At 36.3% G+C, this 22929-nt stretch overlaps 1 protein-coding gene across 1 annotated transcript in view; it reads left to right on the forward strand.

Annotated features, from left to right (window-relative positions):
- Neto1 (neuropilin and tolloid like 1) overlaps window positions 1-21532 on the forward strand; it is a 129119-nt gene extending 107587 nt beyond the window's left edge. Inside the window, exons 9-11 of the mRNA XM_059246249.1 lie at window positions 3351-3900; window positions 5035-5109; window positions 21447-21532. Coding sequence (XP_059102232.1) covers window positions 3351-3900; window positions 5035-5095 — 611 coding nt within the window. The 3' untranslated portion in view covers window positions 5096-5109; window positions 21447-21532. The remainder of the gene's footprint in view (window positions 1-3350; window positions 3901-5034; window positions 5110-21446) is intronic.
- The last annotated feature ends 1397 nt before the right edge of the window (window positions 21533-22929 follow it).

The following is a 22929-nucleotide window of genomic DNA, read 5'->3' on the forward strand; positions in this document are numbered from 1 at the left end:
TCAGGCAAAGAGAGAGCTACTTTCTGTATACCCATGCCTATATGCCATTCTGTCCCTGTCCTCTTACTTCCTCTCTCCACTCAGCTACATCACTTCCTCTTTCTGCCCAGCTCTATCACTTCCTGTCTATCTGTACAGACCTCCAGACCTCTAAGGTTAACTAGCACTGGGAATAAAGGTGTGTACCACCACGCCTGGCTCTGTTCCCAGTGTGGCCTTGAACTCACAGAGATCCGGATGAATCTCTGCCTCCTGACTGCTAGGATTAAAGGTGTGTACTACCATTGCCTCACTTCTATGTTTAATATAGTAGCTGGCTTTTTCCTCTGATCTCCAAGTAAGCTTTATTTATTAGGGCACAAATAAAATATCACCACACTTGTCCAATGGAAACTATTTTGACAGTGAGTGTTAGTGATAATTTCCATCTAAAGAACCCCTAGGAAATAGCTAGGAAATTAAATGCTTTCTGAAGTGTCCCCATACCTTAGTGTTAGGGAGTAGCCATCAACATCAGTTTGTGGCATGTAAGAGTATGTGACAAAAAAATAAAAAATAAAATAAAAGGGCAATCATAAAAATCTGCTATAAAAATATACTGCCTCTTTTCCAGACAGCTAAACCATCTTTGAAATCTTAACTCATCTTCTTGTGATATTATAACTTACTTCTTTTGACCACTCATCATTTACTGGGGTTGGTTCTCTGGCTTAGCACATACTGTGGCCTAAAGAAATGTTGCATCTGTCCTTGACGTGAGTGCACATCTGAGACTGGGCACAGTCTTTTATACCTCCACGTCTGGTTTGTTCATAGAGCATTGTGTAAGTCTTCTAGTTCATTTTTTCATCTGTGTCTTCTGCAGGATTGAAGAGGATACTCTATTTTTCTGTGTCATATAATATTGAGTGGCCTCCTTTTCTGCCTACAGTTACAAAGTTTTCACTTCACATGGTTTTGAATCCATGAGTGTATGAATTGTTATACTGTCCCCAAAATTAACTTCTTTATCACCATTAGAAGATCTAAAAGCTTAGTAACATATTTTTTGTCCTAAAGTGCATTTGTTTGTATTCAACTTTCGTTGATTATCTTTTTTCACTCTTTTCCTTAGTTCATTCTACTTGTTATACAGAAAATATTTACTACTATTGATGTATAATTTAATATTAATTTTCATCCATTCTAACAGTCTCTGTTGTTTCATTAGGTTACTTAATCTATCCATATATAATGCTATATTTCCCATACTGGACTCACAGCCTTTTTCATTTCTTGTTTTCTGTATGTCTCATATACCTTTTCATCTTTTCTTCCTTCTGTAGTCTCTTCTACCCTAAGTAGATATGCTTTACTGTAACATTTCTATTTTAGTGTTTTTCAATATTTTCTTGATTTACTTTTTCTATGTTGGCTTAGGGGCTTATAACGCACAACTTAACTTTTCAGTATATCTCAGGGTTTTTTTTTTTTGTAGGCTGACAATTCTAATGAAATATAGAACATTTTTCCTGTATATATCACATTCTCTACTCCTTTCACCCATTATTTTTTACATTATATGTTATAACCACAACCACACATTGTAATAATTGCTACTTTATATCATTCTGTCTTCAGAGTGGAAACAGTTAGTAAGGACAGTCTGTATTAGCACAATTTGCTATAAATGCTTCCTGTTTGTTGTTTCTGTTTAATGTAATTATATTTGGATTTTCCTTAACTCTGTGTCCTTCTTTTAATATAAATAATGGTTTAACTCCCACCAAACTCAATTCTACTGTTGTTATCAGAAACCACATCTCTATGAAGTCTAGGCTCTGTAGTACAATGATGCACAGAGCTCACTGTATTTTTTAATGAAACAAATTTAAATGACTATGAAGAAAAAATTCAGAAGTATGTCTGTCTCTCCATTTCTTTCTTCATTTTGTTATATATAATTTTTATTTTGTTATATCTAACAATGATGTTGTTTCAGTTTTTAAATCAGTTTTACTAGATAGTGAATTTGGGTATAGAATTATTTATATGATTTTTAAATTTGATTTTGCTTGTGGTGCCTTGAATCAGTGAGCATGTATTCTGACCTCCAATGATCGTCAATCACATGATAATCTGTATAGATCCTTTCTCTGGGTATATTGTTTTCCCTTTGCTGGTTTCTTTATTTTCTTGTCCTGTATATTTTAAAAAAAACTGTTTTAATAGTAAAGACTGACTAGGTCCTTTACATTTACTCTACTTGGACTTTTTTGAACTTGGATGTGCATTTTATCATTAATGTAGGACGTTTTAAGCCTTTGATTAAAAAATACATTTGTTCTAAGTTCTCTTTTTGCTCCTAATATGCTTTTGTTTGATTATTTGATACATTTTTCCAGTGCTACATTCACTTTTCTGCACTATTTATCCCAGAATTTTTATTCCTCCATCTTCAGCTTTGCAGATGGAGCCTTGTGGTTTTAGCTTCAACTTCCCCAAATACAGCTGATGATTTGGAAGAGGGAGCCAGCCATTGCTTACATGGTTGTCACTCTTCCTGAAGAATTCTCACACACTTCATTTTACTTTTAGGGAATGGGATAATTTCTTTAGTACCTCCATAATAATGATTGTTTGTAATTATCCTTCCAAGCCTCTGGATATGCAGATATTCTCTCCTAAGTATTCTCTCTCCTATGCCTCTGTGCTTTTTTCTCCTATGTGCCCATTTGCTGTCCACAAATAGGAAAATTTCCATACCCTCATTATAACAGAATTTTAGTGGTCAATTTTTATATTAATTTTTGTTTGGGGAAATATGTGCAAGTTCTCATGTTTCCATTCCAAAATGTCTGCTGTGATTTTTGTGTTGAATTATTCTCCGTATCAAAATGCTGTGATTCCTATAACTTCACTTTCCCTGCCAAGCAGCAGCAGAGAGAAAAGTCAGGGACATTCATTTCTGGTTTGGAATTTAGAGATCCTTTTATGACTAAGAAGAGAAAATAAATCATAGTTCAGGAAATTATCACATCGTGCACAAATACTATTTTACAAGTCTTATGCAAATATTAGCATGTATATGCATTTGCACACACACACACACACACACACACACACACATGCACACACACATACAACGTAGGAAGTGAGCAATTAGTTACTTTTATGGAAAAGAGAGCCCCTGTGAAAACAGAACTTTTTTTTTTGAAGCATTGTTGTGTGATAGTTTAGGGCTGTGAAAATTGTATGCTCAGCCTGTTTTGTGTTAAAGTTTTGGAAGTGCATTTTGAAGGCGATATTAACGTGTGGTGGGTTGTTTCTCCTCTTGTCTGTCTGTTGTTTTCACTCTCTCCTACCTACAGAAAAGAGGAAAACCAGCCTGCTGGATCAGCTGACCAACACCAGTGGGACGGTCATTGGCGTGACTTCCTGCATTGTGATCATCCTTATTATCATTTCTGTCATTGTACAGATCAAACAGCCTCGTAAAAAATACGTCCAAAGGAAGTCAGACTTTGACCAGACCGTTTTCCAGGAGGTGTTTGAGCCTCCTCACTATGAGTTATGCACGCTCAGAGGAACCGGAGCAACGGCTGACTTTCCAGATGACTTTGAGAGTTACCATAAACTGCGGAGATCATCTTCCAAATGCATTCATGACCATCACTGTGGATCCCAACTGTCCAGCGCAAAAGGCAGCCGCAGTAACCTCAGCACAAGGGACGCTTCCATCTTGGCAGAGATACCCACCCAGCCAGTCAAGCCCCTCATCCCGCCCGTGAACAGAAGGAACATCCTGGTCATGAAACACAACTACTCCCAAGATGCTGCAGATGCCTGTGACATCGATGAGATCGAGGAGGTGCCCACCACAAGCCACAGACTATCCAGACATGAGAAATCCGTCCAGCGGTCAGTATCCATAGATATTTGATGGCAGCCATTAACTGAAGACGGAAATGCTCTCACAGCATTCGTTGTAGTCTGTCTTCATTACCCCCACCCCCGAACGATAGTTGAAACCACAGTGTCCTCATCCCCCTTCTTCCTCCCTTTCCTTCTCTTCCTAGTTCTAGTCTGTTCATTTTATATCTCATACATGTGCATGAAATGTATACGTGTATGATGACACCTGTGCACACAGACCAAAGATACTTTATTTCTGCATATATAAGAACTATTTCTACAGAAAACAGGACACTTCATTTATAGTAGAGATCTATGCAACTAATTTGCCTCCACATAGTTATAGTTGTTGCTCTCTCATCAATATTATATTTTAGGACAGAAAATAATATTTTAAAACTGTTGCATGGCCGGGCGGTGGTGGCGCACGCCTTTAATCCCAGCACTCGGGAGGCAGAGCCAGGCGGATCTCTGTGAGTTCGAGGCCAGCCTGGGCTACCAAGTGAGTTCCAGGAAAGGCGCAAAGCTACACAGAGAAACCCTGTCTCGAAAAACCAAAAAAAAAAAAAAAAAAAAACTTTTGCCTTACCAAGATAATGATACCAACTTATTGAATATTTTTAATTTGAAAATAAAATATTTTTCAATAGAATCTATTTTGCTAAGAAAAGTATATTTTCCCATATGATGTAATACTTAGATTACAATTATACTTTATAACATTGAATGATAAAATACTAATAATTGATATTTAAATATAGAAAAAAATTGGAAGACATATTCATCTTTCATTTATACATATATAAAATATGTGTTATATGTTAATATTTCTAAAATGAGTAAAAATATTGGGCAGAAAATTTGATTTAGTAATGGTTTATTTTTTTGAAATTCCAACATACATCAAGTTTAATTTTGCTGTTTTTCATGTTTACTATAATTTATCTAATTATATAGAATTATAAATTTGATTCATAAAAATCTAAAATATCTAAGTTGATTTAATATATTCATGCATGCTGGTGAAATACCACTATTTTCATTGCTTTATTAATTTTAGGGATGATTTTAAAGTAGATATATGTATTTATATTTTGTGCAAATATTACTTTGTTGAATGAAATAGCCATAACATTCCAGGTTCTGCCTCATTGGGTCTCTAAGCAAACACGAATCTGAATACAACACAACTAGGGTCTAAAACGAAAACTCAAGGTAAGCAAACGCCCTTGCCTCCTCCTCCCTTTGTCCTATGCTCTTTTGTTCTGTTTTGTTGCAACTGTCTTACAGCATTTCAGAGAATGTGCTATTTATTCCTTATTTCTTAAGCTACCTAGCTCATGGCATTTCACACATAGAGGTAGAATGGATGCAATAGTAATGGAGTGACTATTCTTAGGATGCGTAGCTTTGTGATCAGTTTTAATATTCCTTCATCAAGCATTGCTCAACAGCAGAATAAGCTAATAACATTTACATTGTAAGACAAAGATCATAAAAGCAATGAACTTTCTTTCAAAGACTAGCTCAGGAAACCCAGGTTTTTGAAAAAATAAAATACAACAATATTCACTCTTAAAGTAACTGAAGTGAATGCATCTGACTTGCAATTACTGACATAAGTGGCTCTATTCTATTCAAATGCAACACCAAGTATTTGGGGGAATTTATGCAGTCTTATTTTTGCATGAATAATTAGCTTATCTCATTAAAATTAAATGTGGCATGTTGATCAAATTTTATAAAATAAAATTTGGATGTTTCATGTTTTAAAGGCCTCATAACTTTCAGTTGTCTACATGTGCATCTATTTGTCCTGAACCCTCACACAGGCTTTACATCTTCACTTGGCAGTCTACATTTATTTTACTCTAACTCATCTCCAATTAAATTTGCTTCACAGCTAATTTCCTCAAAACTCTTCGAGCCTATCAACTGTTCTTGAATTAGGAGAACGCATCCCATGCTCTGTATGACCTTAATAAGCTGGTGTGTTTGTTGCATCTTTTTCATTGGGAAAAAATGTTTTAACTGTGCTTTATTTTCAGAGAACTATTTATATACACATGGGGACTGTGGAAAGAGAATTCTGTAGTGAACTGTGAAAAGTGGACATATTTCTAAACTCATTCCACTGCCTTTACCCAAACTTAAGAGTTACAGACATGTGTTATTCCTTCGGCAAGACATCCCTGCTGCTGCACAATGATGTGTCCATTTCCTAATTTGGTTGCTGATCACCAAGTGCTCCTTAGGTTTTAAATACATTCTAAGATTTACGGAAACTTGAAGAAGAAATTAGTTCCTGATTAAGACTACCCCAGCTTTACTTTTACTATCACTTCCACTTCCATTTATGTGTCGTTCGCGTCTTTGTTACATGATTGTACCTGTGTGATCTGTGAAAAAACAAAAACAAAAACCACGACTTTGGGCGAACCTTGTGTTACATGTACATTGTTTTCATTATATAGACTGCTTGAGAATAGTGCGTTCCTGCGTGATTTTGAACATGCTGCAATGAAAAAAATGGAAAAGTGGATCATGGAAACACCAGCTAGAGGTTCAGTGGACTGTACCCACCTGTTGTTTCATTATAATTAAATGCAGTAAAAATTAATGAGTAAAATCTAGATTGCAATAAGACAAATATCTTCCCCCTTCTCCCTCTGTGTTTCTCTCTGTCTCCCCCTTATCATTTCTATGTACCCCTGATTTCCTTTTTGTTTTTATCAAGGGAAGATACCGAGTTTCATAAATGCCTTCTTGAAATCAGGTATTTTACCATTCACACCCTACAACAGAATTTTGTTTGATTAAGTACTTAGTAATATGACTGAATTGACAGTTTGAGAAAATACCCTGCATGTCAGTACTGGATATTTAGGTTGGAAAAATGCCCTCTTTATTAGACACATTGTAAAAAGCATGCATTCTCAAATATTGCTGTTACTCTTCCATTTCTTTGTGTCATATGCTTGCTACTTGTAACTTTTATATAAATATATATATATAAAATGTATAATAATTTCCTAATTTGAGTTAAGAGAAATCCTTTCTTCTGTTGTAAAAAAAAAAAAGCAGAGTTACATGAGCACATGATTTATTAATATCAACTCTTTCCACACTCTAGATTACAGGATGTCATTTAATATTGAGGCTTCCCTAAATATTTGATTTCTAACATCTTATAAATTGGTTTGCCTTTTATATTAAGAATCTTCCTAAGTCAATCCTTCAGAATCATAGACCATTTTATGATTACACTACACCATTCTGACTTACTCATACACACATGAGCCTTGATGCTTAATGGTTATGATAAGTTTTATACAAAAAATCTAGAACTAATAGTACACATAAGTTCTGTTGAATTATATGCACCCCTATAAACACTGGATGGATATTTTTGTCAAATAATGGATTTTTAGTATTCAAAAACTGATTTTGAAAACTACAATTACAGTAAATATGCTTTCTCTCTTCAAAATAATGAGTTTCTCAAGAATAAAATAATTGGGACCTTCAAATAGCAAAGAAATCTGATCAACTACAATTTCTGCCAGCAGCTGGAGCAGGCTTTATAGTCTAAATGGATATTCCTTGTCATATTTCCCTATCAGGAGGCCAATATCTTATGTGTTAAAATATAAATGAAAGAAGATATCAAGTAAATGGAGATAAAGAAAATTGTGATAGAAAAACTAAAGAACTATAGCAATTCTTGAATTTTGGAAACATGATCAACTTGCCTTGTGGAATACTTGCTGCTCAAGGACATATGTGCCAGGTGGGTTTGGTAGTCTACCTGTAATACTGGCTCTCTGAAGCCAGAGAAGGGTGTTCCCAGGGAAAAGAGTCTAACTCAGTGGTTCTCAACCTGTGCATCATGACTCTTCTGAGGGTCAAACAACCTTTTCACAGAGGTAGCCTAAAACCATTGGAAAACACAGATGTTTACATCACAATTCATAACCGTAGCAAAATTACAGTTATGAAGTAGCAACAAAAAATAATTTTATGGTTGAGGGTCACCACATGAGGAACTGTATTAAAGGATCACAGAGTTGGGAACACTGAGAAACACTAGTCTAACTAAATGAGCTGAATAGGACAGGTCTGGGTTCAGCAAGAGGCCCTTCCCTACTAAACACAGTTAAGAAGACTAAGTGAGGAAGATACTCACTGTCAACGTCTGGTCTCCACACACATGCATGCATACATACCTGCACACACACACAAACAGACAAACACACACACGCACACAAACATCACATGAAGATGCGTGTCCATAAAAATAAAATAATATTAAAATGATAATTTCTTTGAATTAAGTTGACAAATTGTCCAATTAAAAAAAGGTACTGACATAATGAATACTTTGGTGCATACTTTGCACATGTCACTTATGATAAAATTTGCCTTTTCCTGTTTGGCTGGCCAATTTATTTGTTCCTGTATGTAATTTTGTGTTCATTAATTCAAATTTGGCATTTCAAGACTATCATTTAATTTATTTGTCCTATTTTGTATTGTTTAATCGCTTTAGGAATCCTTAGTGGATGGTATTATCTTTGAATGAATAATATTACACTGGATATATATGACAGGAGTGTTTCATTATACAACAATGGAGACAAGAAGATAAATTAAATGGATAAATCACCACTCACCTGTCATGTAGATTTACAGAGTTTCCACTCCTTTCAAGATCTACAAAATCCTCCTGATCTGCTTATTCTATGTTTAAGTACATTTAATACCTCAAATCCACCAAACAACAAACACCTTTTCTAACATCAAACTAAATTAAGCATAATAATAAGGATGGGTGACTAACATATATTTGATATATAATTTCTTCATGGGAAAATAACTTCTCTTGAAGGATGGGCCTCCTCTTGGGTGATGATCACATGACCTCCAGGTGTTGACTGTTCAAGGGAGGAGATGCTGACATCACTGGCCAGAGTCCTGGAGGCCTGTGATTGTCCCCATCAGAGATGCTAAGTACTGAATCTTGGAATGTGAGAATCCAGAAAATCTACCAGATGTATTTTGGAGCTCCCTACAGGTGCCTTCATAAAACCCAATCCAATATTGAGATTTGTCAATATATTAAAAATATCTATTAAATAAAAACATGAAACTTTACCAGTTGAATATCAGCCTTTGAAAAACCTTCAAAATGGGTGGTACTTGTAGCAGAAGGAAGGAGTGGTTTAAAACTATCAAATTAAACAGTTAACAATATTTATTCACAAAGTTAATTCAAATACATCACTATGTAAATTTGGTGAAACTGCTGGTTTTGATGTGTTTGTATTCACCTTTTAGAATCTTGGTGGCCTTTCATTTTTACCCAGAATGTCCATGAAGACCTGAGTTAAGCTTTTCTCTTCTCTCAAAGTGCAGTGTAGTTGCTTAACAGAAGGTTAATGCTCTGACTTTTAATCTGAATTTTCTGCACCTGTTTTCATACACATGCAGATTTTATGCATCATTTCACAAAATAGATGCGATATTTGATTTTTTCACAGCTTATTTTAGTCAGATAATTAAAATGTGCAGTAAACATAATTCAAGATCAATGTCATTCGGTCTTTAAATGAGAATCAACCCTGTCCAGGAGATGGTGAATCTTTCATCTAATTTTTGTCCTATTAAAAATATTTTAGAGCATTGAATAGATTAAAAATTCTTCTCAATATTTAGAGTTTGGCCTTCGACATCATATGAATGAATATCTTTTCAGTTTTGCGTCCCACAGGAAGTCAAGATTTCCTCACATGTTACAGGTTTTGCTTCTTTTGTATTTAAATCAAGAATGGATTTCCCTGAACTCAAAATATTAAAGTAAAATAATATGAGCCTGGTTCTCATCATCTTTGTAAGGTAACAACAAACAATGAAATGGTGTTTGATAGTGAAATAAATGATGCCATCTAGTTTGAATAACTGCAGTTCCCCAAACTAGGATGTATGTGTGAAATAAAAGAACTATAAAATTGATCTGTATCCTAAATAGATACGATGTGAATAGTGAGTTTGTTCTCTGTCTATTGAACAGAAGGGTTAGTTACTATGCATACTTTCCTCAATTAAACCATTTTTTATTTTTCACAGCATGATGAGAAAATGCAGCCAAGAAATCATTAGATAGGTAAAAGAACAAAATAGATGGAACTTGAGTTAATTACTAGTTCCTTATTTCTTTAGTTAACATTTTCTTATATCCCCTTTAAAGACTGGAGAAAGAAAGCTACATGGCAAAAGTAAAGGGATGTTTTGTTTTTGTTCTTGTTTTTGTTTTATCATCAATCCAGCTCAATAAATCCAAAGCAACTTTTAACTAAGAATTATAGCTATTCATTTTGTAATGAATTTAGATTGTGCTAAAATTCCTTTTAACTAAATTATATCATTTGACTAAATCCAAGGGTTTAACAAAGGCAAGAAATATAAGTAACTAATGTCAAACACATAATTCACTGTTTTCCTTGCGGCACCAGGTTGTGTGCTTTCCTGTGTTTTCTTAAAGAGAAAATGCTCCCTAACATCCCTTCATTTCCTAATGTTAGGAAACAAATAAATAAACGCAACTGTCATCATGCTTCTGTCATTTGCTTGGAGGATTTAGAGAAGTTCCTTATCCCTGTGAGCCATTGTGATCATACAATCGCTTTTCTATTTCATAGCCATACAATTGTGCAGTCAGCTCACTCTTGGTCCTCACCATCTCCTTCTCTTTAACCAGTGAGCCATGCTATTTTCCAACCATTCATTGAAAAATTGTTTGGGGGTTTCTTTTAATAGTCACAGATAGTCACTCAAACAAAAATTAAGGCTGACCAGCAAGTATGATGTGTAAGCTATTTAAAATAAAATTATTCCTTTTATATCACATTATTAAACTTGTACTCTTTATTCACTTTCCCTTGAGATAAACCTTATATCAGCATTGCTAGATATTTTTTTTTGTCTATGCAATATGTATGCCAAAACCTCTTCTTCAGTACATTGGGGGTGAAGATAATGGTGGAGGTTGGTGGAGGAATGGTCTTTGAACTGTAGAAGAAAGTTCTATTCCCTTCTTTTTTACCATGTGGCCTATCTTGAAACACTAGTTCAATTTCTCTGGGTCCCTGTCATCTGTACAATATAAAACATAATTGTCTGTAAAGAAAATGCAGTGCAGAGGACAGTGTATAGTCAAGAAGTGAGAAGTTGAATATTAGAATAGCGTTTCCTTAGGGGCACCAGAGGAGCTCTGTGAAGTGTAGGCTTCCTAAGCAGACAGGGAAAAAAATATTTTTAGAGTAATCAGATAAAAATGCAGGCTGGAAAACCTCTTACTTGAGTTGGATGGTAAGTAATGAAAAGTCACAGAAAATATAGTTCAAAAAATAGATGTAGTTGATGCTGAGCACATTAGGTGCTGACCCAAGAGTTTGTCTTTTGTTCAAAGATGATGATCTTAACTACATTTTGGAAAAGTATGAATGGAAACTTCTTTGAAGTCAGTATATTTAATAAGTAGAATGCAGAATGGTACATAGTAACTTCAACTAAAACAACTGGGAAGTAAGACATTAAAAGTAATAGATAGTCAGAGGAGCAGGAGTATGTCTTGCCACCCTACTTATTTTCTACAATATATTATTTCCATGGTTATGGTTAATGAGAAAAGATACTGACAAAGTGAAAACACATGACTAAGTCCCTTCTGAGAGATTTGTGTGGAATCTTTTTCTTGGTTATTGGAAATGTGATTCTGTGAATGAAAGTACCGCAAATAGTGTATATTGTTAGCCATTGTACTGTCAAGGAAACTGAAGTGGTTTTATAACTTTTGTAAGATTGTGTAAGACTGATGAGTTCAGTTCTCCTACAAAGCTGACTAACAGCTGAGGTGTTTTTCACCAATGTGCAAATATAACTCTGTTAATTAGTGTACTCCATCAAGAAAAATTGAAAATTACCCATATTACCCCCACAAGTTTGTGTTTACTCACCTGTAAAGTGTGATTATAAAAGCTTCTTTTCACATGAAAGTGTGTAAAGACCAAATGATCATGCACTGGAAGATATTTTTTTATATTATATGATGCATTGTAAAAATAAACCATTTTTCCTAAATTGTGTGTAAACTTCATTTTGTAATTGACATGGTGCCTACACATCTATAAAGAATAACCATGAAAAGATGTTAGTGTCTCTTGTCTGGAGAAAACATGTGACTTCCAGAAGCCATTGAATCTGACATCTTTTAGATGTCATTTCCTCCAGGGTATCTTTCTTTGCACCTTCATATCAAAGTGCTGTTTATCACTATGAGCAGCAGTGAATCCCAGAGCTCCTAAGTAAATCTAAGTTGTTAACTTGTGCACAAAGACGAAAACATGTGGAAGGGAATCCTATGGTCAACCACGGGCAATTGTTTCACATATCTATCAACAGATAGTTGGGGAGGTATGTGTTGTCTTTTAGCCATAGTTTTGATATTAAAATGTGCAACACTGTATTAAATTATTTTTCCAACAGTCCAAATTCTAGTTACAGTTCTTACTACATTTGTGTTCCTTAAAACACCCTTGTAAGCTTCTCAGTTTCACCTTGTAATACATCGGATAAAGCTGTTGAAGAAAACACTCACAAGAGCAACCAATTGCATGAGTAGACAAGCAACAAGAGGACACAGGCAGGGGGAAAGCTGTAACACTTTCCTCTACTTTTCCAGTTTGCTCTCTATAGCGGTAAAATCCCTCTCTTCTACTTGAAACTTCTATATTTATGTGAATGAGTCATTAATGAGCAAAACAATCATCCAGACTCTGTGATCTCAAGTTACATATTTCATAGACAACAGATAGGAGGCTCCTTGTGCAGTCTTTTGTCTATAGGAATCACTTCTTAGAAGATAAGACTACTTGGCCACATTCGAAACTCACCTTCAAAGGCCCCTTGCTTTGAATTACTATGATTCTGCCAGATATCCCCTTTCCTACATGACCAGGTTAGGATCTGCTGACCTATTCAGATCTTCATTCCCAGGTCAGTAAAGGGATGGTGAAGATACCCTGAGAACACTGAGGGCTGATTTCTTGCTTGCTTCCTATTCACTTCAACTCTACATCTGCTTATTACTTTGACTGTTCTGCAGCATGAGGCCCAGATTGAGTGACCTTCTTGGAGCACTCTGTAAGCCCCTTTCTAGGCCTGTTAAGTTCAGAAAGGTCTATTCTTGACCTCCTTGTTCCCTCAAGTCAGTGACATATAGGAGAAAAATTGACATTTTTTGATCTCTGTGGGACCATTAAACTACCTGTTTGTATTTGCCATTCAACGTATGTTATTGGCTTCACTAATCTTTTGGAACATTTAATGTAATAGTCTTCTTTAGAGACTATGGAATGACAGTGGAGTTTTCTTGATTTCCTTTGCCCGTCTGGGGGCGCATTTTGAAATTCTTTCTTGAGATGAGATAATTTTGTTTAATTTATGACAACATTGCCTAGCTGAACTTCCTACAAGAATGACGTATTTGACAAAATTATTAATGAAATGTTAAATGTGTACCATAAAGTATTATATTTTTTATTGCCGCTTGACATATATTCTGAGTATACATCCTTTTCCTATGGGTAGATTAATTCTCATGTGCACTTTTTGGGACAAATCGTTTATATGGAAGTGGTCTTCCTGTGGAGGAGGGTTATCTACATTGCTTTTCCTTACAATCCACTTTAATGTTTAGATGTTTCCTAACACATGTGCAGGCAGCAGTGGATGTTTAGTGATTTTTTTTATTGTTTGAGAATTTCATTATTCAGAAATGTTTTGAGCAAATCTACTCCTTTCCTTCCCCTTCAGTTTCTCCCCGACCAGTCATTCTCCTTCCCGTTTTATGTGCTCTATTTACAAACCCTCTGAGTGCTTCCTGTATGTGCAAGAGTAAGGACTACCTACTTGAGTGCGGGTAGCATGTCAGTGGTCACATGCCTTAAGAAAGCTGGATTTTCTTCCCCAAGTACCTAGCAATTGCCACATTGATCACCTAGGGCTATGACTTGATGAGTCACTCCTCCACCCATGCCTCATATTAGTTTTGAGTTGTGCAGGCCTTCTGCTGGGAGTCATACTTACTGTGAGCAATGCAAACAGTGGTCCTGTAATTTTCTGCAAATGCTATTCTTCTGCAGAAACCCACCACCTCTGTCTCTTAAAATATTTCTGCTCCCTCTTCCATGATGATCCATTGGTTTTGGAAGGAGAAGATGTCATTTAAATTTCCATTTAGTGCTGAGCACTCCACTGCTGTGGGATGGTCTGTATGTCACTTGTGTTGCTCATTGGTCAATAAATAAATCACTGATTGGCCAGTGGCTAGGCAGGAAGTATAAGTGGGACAAGGAGGAGAATAAAGGTGGGAAGTAGAAGGCTGAGTCAGAGAGACACTGCCAGCCGCCATGATGAGAAACAGCATGTGAAGATGCCGGTAAGCCACGAGCCATGTGGCAAGGTATAGATTAATGGAAATGGATTAATTTAAGCTGTAAGAACAGTTAGCAAGAAGCCTGCCACGGCCATACAGTTTGTAAGCAATATAAGTCTCTGTGTTTACTTGGTCGGGTCTGAGCGGCTGTGGGACTGGCAGGTGAGAGAGATTTGTCCTGACTGTGGGCCAGGCAGGAAAACTTTAGCTACACTCCACTGTCTTAGTCTCTGCATGTTGGCCAATTATTAATCTCTGTGTCAACCAACTACTACAAAAAGAAGTTTCTCTGATAAGGGTTTAGAGATTCACTAATCTATGTGTATAAAGATAAGAACATATGGATCAGTTTGGTTCCTCCAGCAGAATAATAATGTTAAGAAATGCCCCACAGGGTCTATGACTTAGCAAGCCACTGGATTTGGCCCCAGTTTACGGTACCAGATATGAGTTCCATCTTGTGAAACAGATTTTAAATACTACCAAAAGTCTTTGCTTACACCTATAGCATTCATGACATTATCACACCAGGACATTCATTATTGTAGCTTTTAAGGTTAACAGCTAGGTGTGATTATTGACTCACTTTGTGCCCTGGTAGCATGCATAGAATTTTCCAGCACTGTGAATGCAAGCCAGTAGGGATGAAGCTTTGAGATTAATAGCAGCTTGATTTTTCCATATTCTAAGACTCAACTATGTTCTGTCTTCTGTAATACAGACTTACTACCTATATCTGGAGAGTAGCAAGAACAATGGTAACAGCTTATAAAGTTTGTTTTTGGGGTTCTTTGAGACCCCACTGACCAATGACTCCAAGAGGTAACTCATACCTGGCACTGGACTTTTGAATTGGTAGTCTAGGATGCCTAGAGACCCCATAAGAGGGTAACACCACTTAAACTCCATTTTCATATGTACATGTAAAAATTTTTGGAAACTTTCTTAGCCATAAATTTCCATATAGCCTCTTCAAAAGGCTTTAGGGTTAGCTAGCAATCCTCATACTCTCTTTCCTGTGCAACCCACCCATTGCCAATGCCATTTAACCCTTCCTGTTCTATTATTCTCCTCTTCCCCTTTCTACCACCTACATTCCATTCCTCTTCCCTTGAAATAAACAACCATTTCATCCTTACTAATTTCTTGATTTCTGTGGGCATTTACATTACATTTACACACACGCACATGTCTAAAGATCCAAAGTAAGCATTCACATTTTTGATTATTTCTTTTATTTGGAAATAATAACATAATTACATTTCCCCCTCCTTTTCCTCCTTGCTTCCATTTACTCCTTCTGGTTCTCTTTCAACTTCATTGGTTAATTATATATATATATATATATTGGTTTTTCGAGACAGGGTTTCTCTGTGTAGCTTTGTGCCTCACCTGGAACTCACTTGGTAGCCCAGGCTGGCCTTGAACTCACAGAGATCCGCCTGGCTCTGCCTCCCAAGTCCTGGGATTAAAGACGTGCACCACCACCGCCCGGCTTAATTTTATTAATATATTTTACATGAATATATGTATATGCATATACATATATATCCCTAAATATAACCTGCTCTGTCTGCTCAATGTTATATGTATGCATGTTTTCAAGGATGACCATTTAGTATTTGGTAATGAATTGGTATGTTTTTCCAAAATTCATATTTGAGAGAAAATATGTAACACTTTTCTTTCTGAATCTAGATTATCTCACACAGAATAAATATTTCCAGCTCCATCTGTTTACCTATGAATTTCATTTTTTTTACAGCTGAACATTATTCCATTATGTATATGTAACCCATTTTCATTATTCATTAATAGTTGATGGACATTCCATTTCCTGGCAATTATGAATTTAACAATGATGAACATGTACAAGAAGTACCTCTATAATACAATATAGAGTCTTTTGGTCATATGCACAGGAATGGTATAACAAGATCATATGGCACATCTGTTTCTAGCATTTTGTGGAACTTCCACACTGATTTCCCTATTGCCTGTATCAGTTTGTTCTCATACCAAGAGAACAAAAACACAAGCGTTGTACAAGAGCAGCACTTGTACAACGCTTGTGTTTTTATTCTTACCCATTCTATGCTGGGTAAAATGAAATTGAAGTTTTAATTTATGTTTCCCTGATGGCTGAAAATGTTGAAAACATATTAAATACTTCTTGTCTTTTTTTCTTCTTCTGTGAACTCTCTGTCTAGTTCCGTGCCCCAATGTTTAATTGAGTTGTTTCTTTTCTTATTGTTTAGTTTTCTGAGTTCTTTGTTATTCTAAATACTATCTCTCTGTCAGATATATGGCTGGTAATTTTTTTCCCATCCAGCAGGCTGCCTTCTCACTCAGATGACGGTGTTCATTGCTGTATAGAAGTGTTTTGGTTTCAATTTTACTCTTCTCTACAAATGAAGTTCACCTCAAATAGTTGCCTAGTAGGACCCTGCAGTTGCCTTCAAGGGCAGCCGAGAGATGCTGTTCTGGTCTGTTAGAAGTTACAAAGCTTTTCCTGGGAGGATTAATAGCTTTGACTTTAACTAATCAGCCACAGAGCTTGAAAAGCTTAGAAATACATAACCTCAATTTTTAGCAGGAACCAGCCTTAAATCAAATCACCTGGTGATAAGCTCTTTAATCTATTTAGAGTCAACCACCATCGAACTTTTATCTTAAGCAAACAGGCAACTGGATGAGGCTGATAGAATTGAATGATTTTTTGACTCAGTCTGCGGTCTGTTTAAAATTGTGATTCCCCACAGCCTGAGAATATATGGGAGGAAGATTAACTTTTTAGCTTAATAAGATGAAATCACAGCTTCTTTTTATCTAGTTCAATTTATACAAAGATATTCTCAACATTTCTAAAACTTAAATTCTTACAGAACACTAGCATATAATTTTCTAGTTCCTTAGCAATTGTAGTAAATAGCTAATTCTGAGGGCACAAAGAAAACAAATAATCATTGCTTTTAAAATATAGACAAATAAACAAATAATCCTGCATTGGCACATAAAAACAGTTACTTCTCATGAGAAGACTGTGTAATATCAATTATCAACTTTGATATATCAATTATCAATTTCATTTTCAAGTGAAAAACTGAAACCCATAACAGTAACAATAACTTTCCCAATATCATAAAACTCATAAATTCTAAGGCTATGTTTGGACTTTCAAAATGTGAATACAGAAAGTGTAGAGTTAACTATGACGGAATTTCTTCTCTTTGCATTTCCATTCATCAGTCATAATGGAAGAGAAGTCAAAAGTTAGGCCCTGACTACCACCTAGGCAAGTATGGTGGTGTTGTGTTCCCCAAAATATTGTGCACCTTAATAAACTTATCTGAGGTCAGAGAACAGAAAAGCCACGAGATACTTAGGATAGGCAGTGGTAGCATATGCCTTTAATCCTAGCATTCCAGAGGCAGAAATCCATGTGTTCAAGGATACAGCCAAGCATGGTGACTCACACCTTTAATACTCAAAAGCAAGCCTTTAATCCCAGGGAGTGGTGGTAGAAAAGAGAAAGTTATATAAGGTATGAGAACCAAAAACTAGAAGCATTTGGCAGGTTAAGCATTTGGCTGGTTAAGCATTTGGCTGGTTAAGGTTTTAGGTTTTGAGCAGCACAGTTCAGCTGAGAGCCACTGGGATGAGGACACAGAGGCTTCCAGTCTGAGGAAACAAGATCAGCTGAGAAGTTGGCCAGGTGAGGTTAGCTGTGGCTTGTTCTGTCTCTCTGATCTTCCAGCATTCAACCTAATACCTGGCTCAGGTTTGATTTTTGTTAATAAGAACTTTTAGAAACCTCATCCAATGACTGAGGGAACGGGATGCAGAGATCCATGGCCAGGCCCCAAGTGGAGCTCCAGGAGTCCAATTGACAAGAAAGAGGAAGGTTTGTAGGAGTGAGAATTGTTGAGACCAAGATTGGAAAAAGCACAGGGACAAATAGCCAAACGAATGGAAACACATGAACTATGAACCAATAGCTGAGGAGCTCCCAACTGGATCAGGCCCTCTGGATAAGTGAGACAGTTGATTAGCTTGAACTGTTTGGGAGGCCCCAAGGCAGTGGGACCGGGACCTGTCCTCAGTGCATGAGCTGGCTGTTTGGAACCTGGGGCCTGTGCAGGGACACTTTGCTCAGCCTGGGAGGAGGGGACTGGACCTGCCTGGACTGAATCTACCAGGCTGAACTCAATCCTCAGGGGAGTCTTTGCCCTGGAGGAGGTGGGAATGGGAGTGGGCTGGGGGAAAGGTGGGGGCGGGCAGGAGTGGGGAGAACAAGAAAATCCATGGCTGATATGTAAAATTAAATTAAATTATAAAATAAAATAAAATTTAAAAAAAAAGAAAAAAAAAGATTCCTGCTACAGGCAAGTGTACAGAAACAAGTGTGCTGAGAAACCAAAGAACGACCAAAACAATTTTCTCTGTAAACATGCTAGTACCAGATCCCCACAGTATCATAATGGAATACTTTCAGTGTGATATACTTGATCCATATATACATGACTTATACTAAGTGCATTCACAATTTTTAGATTTAGGCTATGTTACCTGCTGCAATAAAATGCCACAATTATTTTGTGAGTCTATCAAGACAACTGACAATATTTAATATGGTCAGTATAACTGAAAGATTTCATCTTGGATAAGTGATATTGTTCAGGCATCACACCTACCTTAACTTGTCATGACAGTGGGAGTTGTTATCCCTAGAAGCCCCACATTCACTCACACCTCCTGTGTATCTGGCATGTTCCTTCAGTCACTGGTAATTTTTGGCCTTTTGTAAAATACATGATCTGTGTAAATCTGATGGAGAAGTATAGTTCTTATTGTTTGATAAAGGATTTTCCAACAATAGAAATCTCTTGGAATTTGAAGACCTTCAGAGAGGAAGCTACAAGTTCTTCTGGTTTCACTTGGTGCTTACATCAACATGGTAAATACATCTCCAAAATGTATAATAGAAAAACATCAAATCATTCAATACACACACACACACACACACACACACACACACACACATATATATACACACACAATGTTCATAAATTCATTTTAATCACAGAAAAAGTTTTTGGCCTATATAATCTGTCTGAAATAAACCAAGTAAAGAAAAATCAATATCAAACATAACAATAAATGTATCATGTTGTTACTGTGTCTTAATTTATAAAAAAATAAGCATATTAGGGAATACAGTATGGAGGTAGAGAATTGAAAATAATGTGCATCCTCTTTTTTTTGTGGTTTTTTGAGACAGGGTTTCTCTGTGTAGCTTTGCGCCTTTCCTGGAACTCACTCTGTAGCCAAGGCTGGCCTTGAACTCACAGAGATCCGCCTGGCTCTACCTCCCAAATGCTGGGATTAAAGGCATGTGCCACCACTGTCCGGCGTGCATCCTCTTAATATGTCTGAGGGTGCAAAGTTTTAACAAAACTGTTGATAAAGTAACATGGTGAGACATAGAAAAGATTCAGGATTCATGCGTTTCTGAGGAAGCCAGTTGTTAAGAACAGGATAAGAGGGCAAATAAGAGTGAGTAACAGGAACACGTGGATGGAAATGAAGTCACATGAGGTGATTAAGCATTGCTTTAAAAAATAGTTTTTTTCTGACTGAAGTGGGAAACCATTGGAAGGCTTCAGCAGAGCAGTGAATTCTTACAAGTATCTGTGTGCCTGCTGAAGAATAGTCCATAATGTCAGAACGGTGTCATGGAAGAAAGGCACAAGGTTAACACAGTGGTCCAGGTGAATGATGATAGGGCTGTAATTCTTTTTTTTTTAAAGATTTATTTACTTATTATGTATACAGTGTTCTGTTTGCATATATCTCTGCAGGCCAGAAGAGGGAGCCAGATCTCATTACAGATGGTTGTGAGCCACCATATGGGTGCTGGGAATTGAACTCAGGACCTCTGGAAGAACAGCCAGTGTTCTTAACCTCTGAGCCATCTCTCTAGCCCGGGCTGTAATTCTTTATCATGATTATAATGTGATGATGAGAAGAGAATCAAAGTCCATGTGGAATGTGTTTTTCTGTGTCCTTAGAATTGCACTGTTTCTATAATATATTGGATACACCATGAATACTTTTTAGTTGAGTAAAAAGCTGTTCTATAAGTAGAGGTGCTGGGCAAACTGCTAATGTATGGTGAGGAAATAATAAATGGTATATAAAAAGGTCCACACCAATAATCATTGTTCATATTCAATAGTAATCAGAATCTGAGGCAGTTGTAAAAAAAAATACAAACATGGGGATTAAAAACAACTCTGTATGACATGGCCATGCTTGAAACACCTATAAAACATTCTGATTATATCATTTAATTTTTCAATTAACTTCTTTAATCAAGTGATTCTTTAGTCTTTCATCTACTTGTGATTTAAAGATTTAATGGAGATTTATGTTCTCCTAGAGGCTTAAGGAGAAAAATTGCATCAATAAGCATTTGTGAATTTTTTCAGATGCTATTACATTTTCTCGGATCAATTCTGTGCAAATTGAAAATGGACAGCTGAACATTTTTTTCACTTTCTGAAACCATGTTTCAAGTCACTTCAAGAAAACATTTCAGCAGTTTGTTTCAAAGCAGTGTTGGAAGCACAGAAAAGGCCTTCGGGACAAATTTCCACTGCCATTTCTGTCTGCAGACTTTTTTTCCCTGTCGATTCATATTTCCTACAAAGTCAAACAATTCAAATCCCGAGCTTTTCCAAATGAAACACCTGAGATATCTAACATCCAAAGGAGACTGTATATGCATGATGAAGATGAAAATTTACTGTAAAGTAAGACTCAATATAGAGGAGTTTCTTGGGCACACACTGTCTAAATTTTATCCTGAGTATACTTCTGAAGACCATATTATCATAGTCTTCATTTTACAAGTAAGTGAGCTAGGTACTAAAGATACCAACTTATACATTCATTTCATAGAGTCAATAAAGAAAGGATCAGATCCATTCTGTATTTTATAACCATATTCCCATTTTCTTTTTTTTAATTAATAATCAAAATATTCTGTTTACAGTTTCCTTTCTACTGACTCCTCCCAGTTCCTCGCCATTTCCCCTCCTATCAAGATCCACAGCCGTTCTCTCTCTCCATAGAAAACGACAGGTATCTTAGGAATAATGACATAAAATAAAAAGCTATTCTATAAAGAGCTAAATGCCAAGAGCTAGGCAGAAAGAGGCTAGGCAAGACTTCTAGATAGAGAAAGGAAGGAACAGGGGATGAATGGAGACAAGGAAGAGACCCCAGAGGACACAGAGAAAAAGTAGGAGGTGCAAGACAGAAGAGAGGTAAAAAACCATTAGATAAAACAGGTTAATATAAGTGGGTTAATTTAAGTTGTAAGAACTAATGGGACAAGCCTAAGCTATAGACCAAGCTTATACAATCAATAACAAGTCTCCATGTTGTTTTTTGTGAGTTGGCGGCCCAAAAAAAATCTGTCTGCACTTTGCATATTAAATCTGCTTAACTTACTGACAACTTGGAACTTTGTGCTGATTCTTAAGTGCTTGCTAGACATAAAATGTTTATTAATTTATAACTTTGGCAACAAGCAAATGAGTGCTGTATGTGTATATATCATATGTGTATATATCATATATGTATATGTCATTATATACATGATACATGTTTGTAATCCAGTAACTGAGTTCATAGAAAAGCTTTCTCATTTGTGTTAAACAGTGTGTTCAATAACCGTTAAATCACAATATTTTCAAAATTCTGCCTCTAACAGACACCTGTGTTGGGATTCATGAATGCCAGTACTCCCAACCATGGGCATTTTTGGAAGATAGACACAGATATTACAGCAAATTCAAGCATGAAGAAGGATAAATATATTTATATTCATTGCATACTCTGAGTAATTGAATATTGTCAAAGCAACTACTTCTGCATAGGAACATTAAAGATACTTTTATACATATTTGGGGTTGATTAAAATCTGGGTCTGTACAAAATATCTGATTTGACCCTCATCAACTCAACCATGGCCTTAGACTGGGCATTCAATGCCATGTATCTGGTTATAAGGCCCAGGGTTCAGAAGTAAGTTTTAAGCTGGGATCAAAAGGAAAGACATTTATTTTTCATATGAAGACATCTTCTCAGGAGTAGGGTCACCACTGGTGTTTGTGAATAGAAACAATGTGCTCCAGGTGCTTTTCCAGGGAACCAAAGTAGGAATTAGCCAGGCTGTCTCCCTATTGAAGGTCCTTCAGAGTTGACTTTTTATAACTTAACACTTCCAGTCCTTCTCTTCTACAATTCAAACACTGATGAGCACATTCTAGAGCTACAGCAAAAATAGAGAACAAGAAAAAAGTATCCTCTCACTATGACACTTACATTCCTCTCAGGGACACAGAATGAAAGTGCTCACATAAACAAATGCAAAGACAGATTCCTTGTTCTGTGGTATGCCACAGTGTGAATGTGTCTTCCAAAACTGATAGACTACAACCTGAGGTCTATGGTGGCATTAAGCAGTGTAG

This window comes from Peromyscus eremicus, chromosome 19, assembly GCF_949786415.1.
Source record: "Peromyscus eremicus chromosome 19, PerEre_H2_v1, whole genome shotgun sequence".
Taxonomy (NCBI): Eukaryota; Metazoa; Chordata; class Mammalia; order Rodentia; family Cricetidae; genus Peromyscus; species Peromyscus eremicus.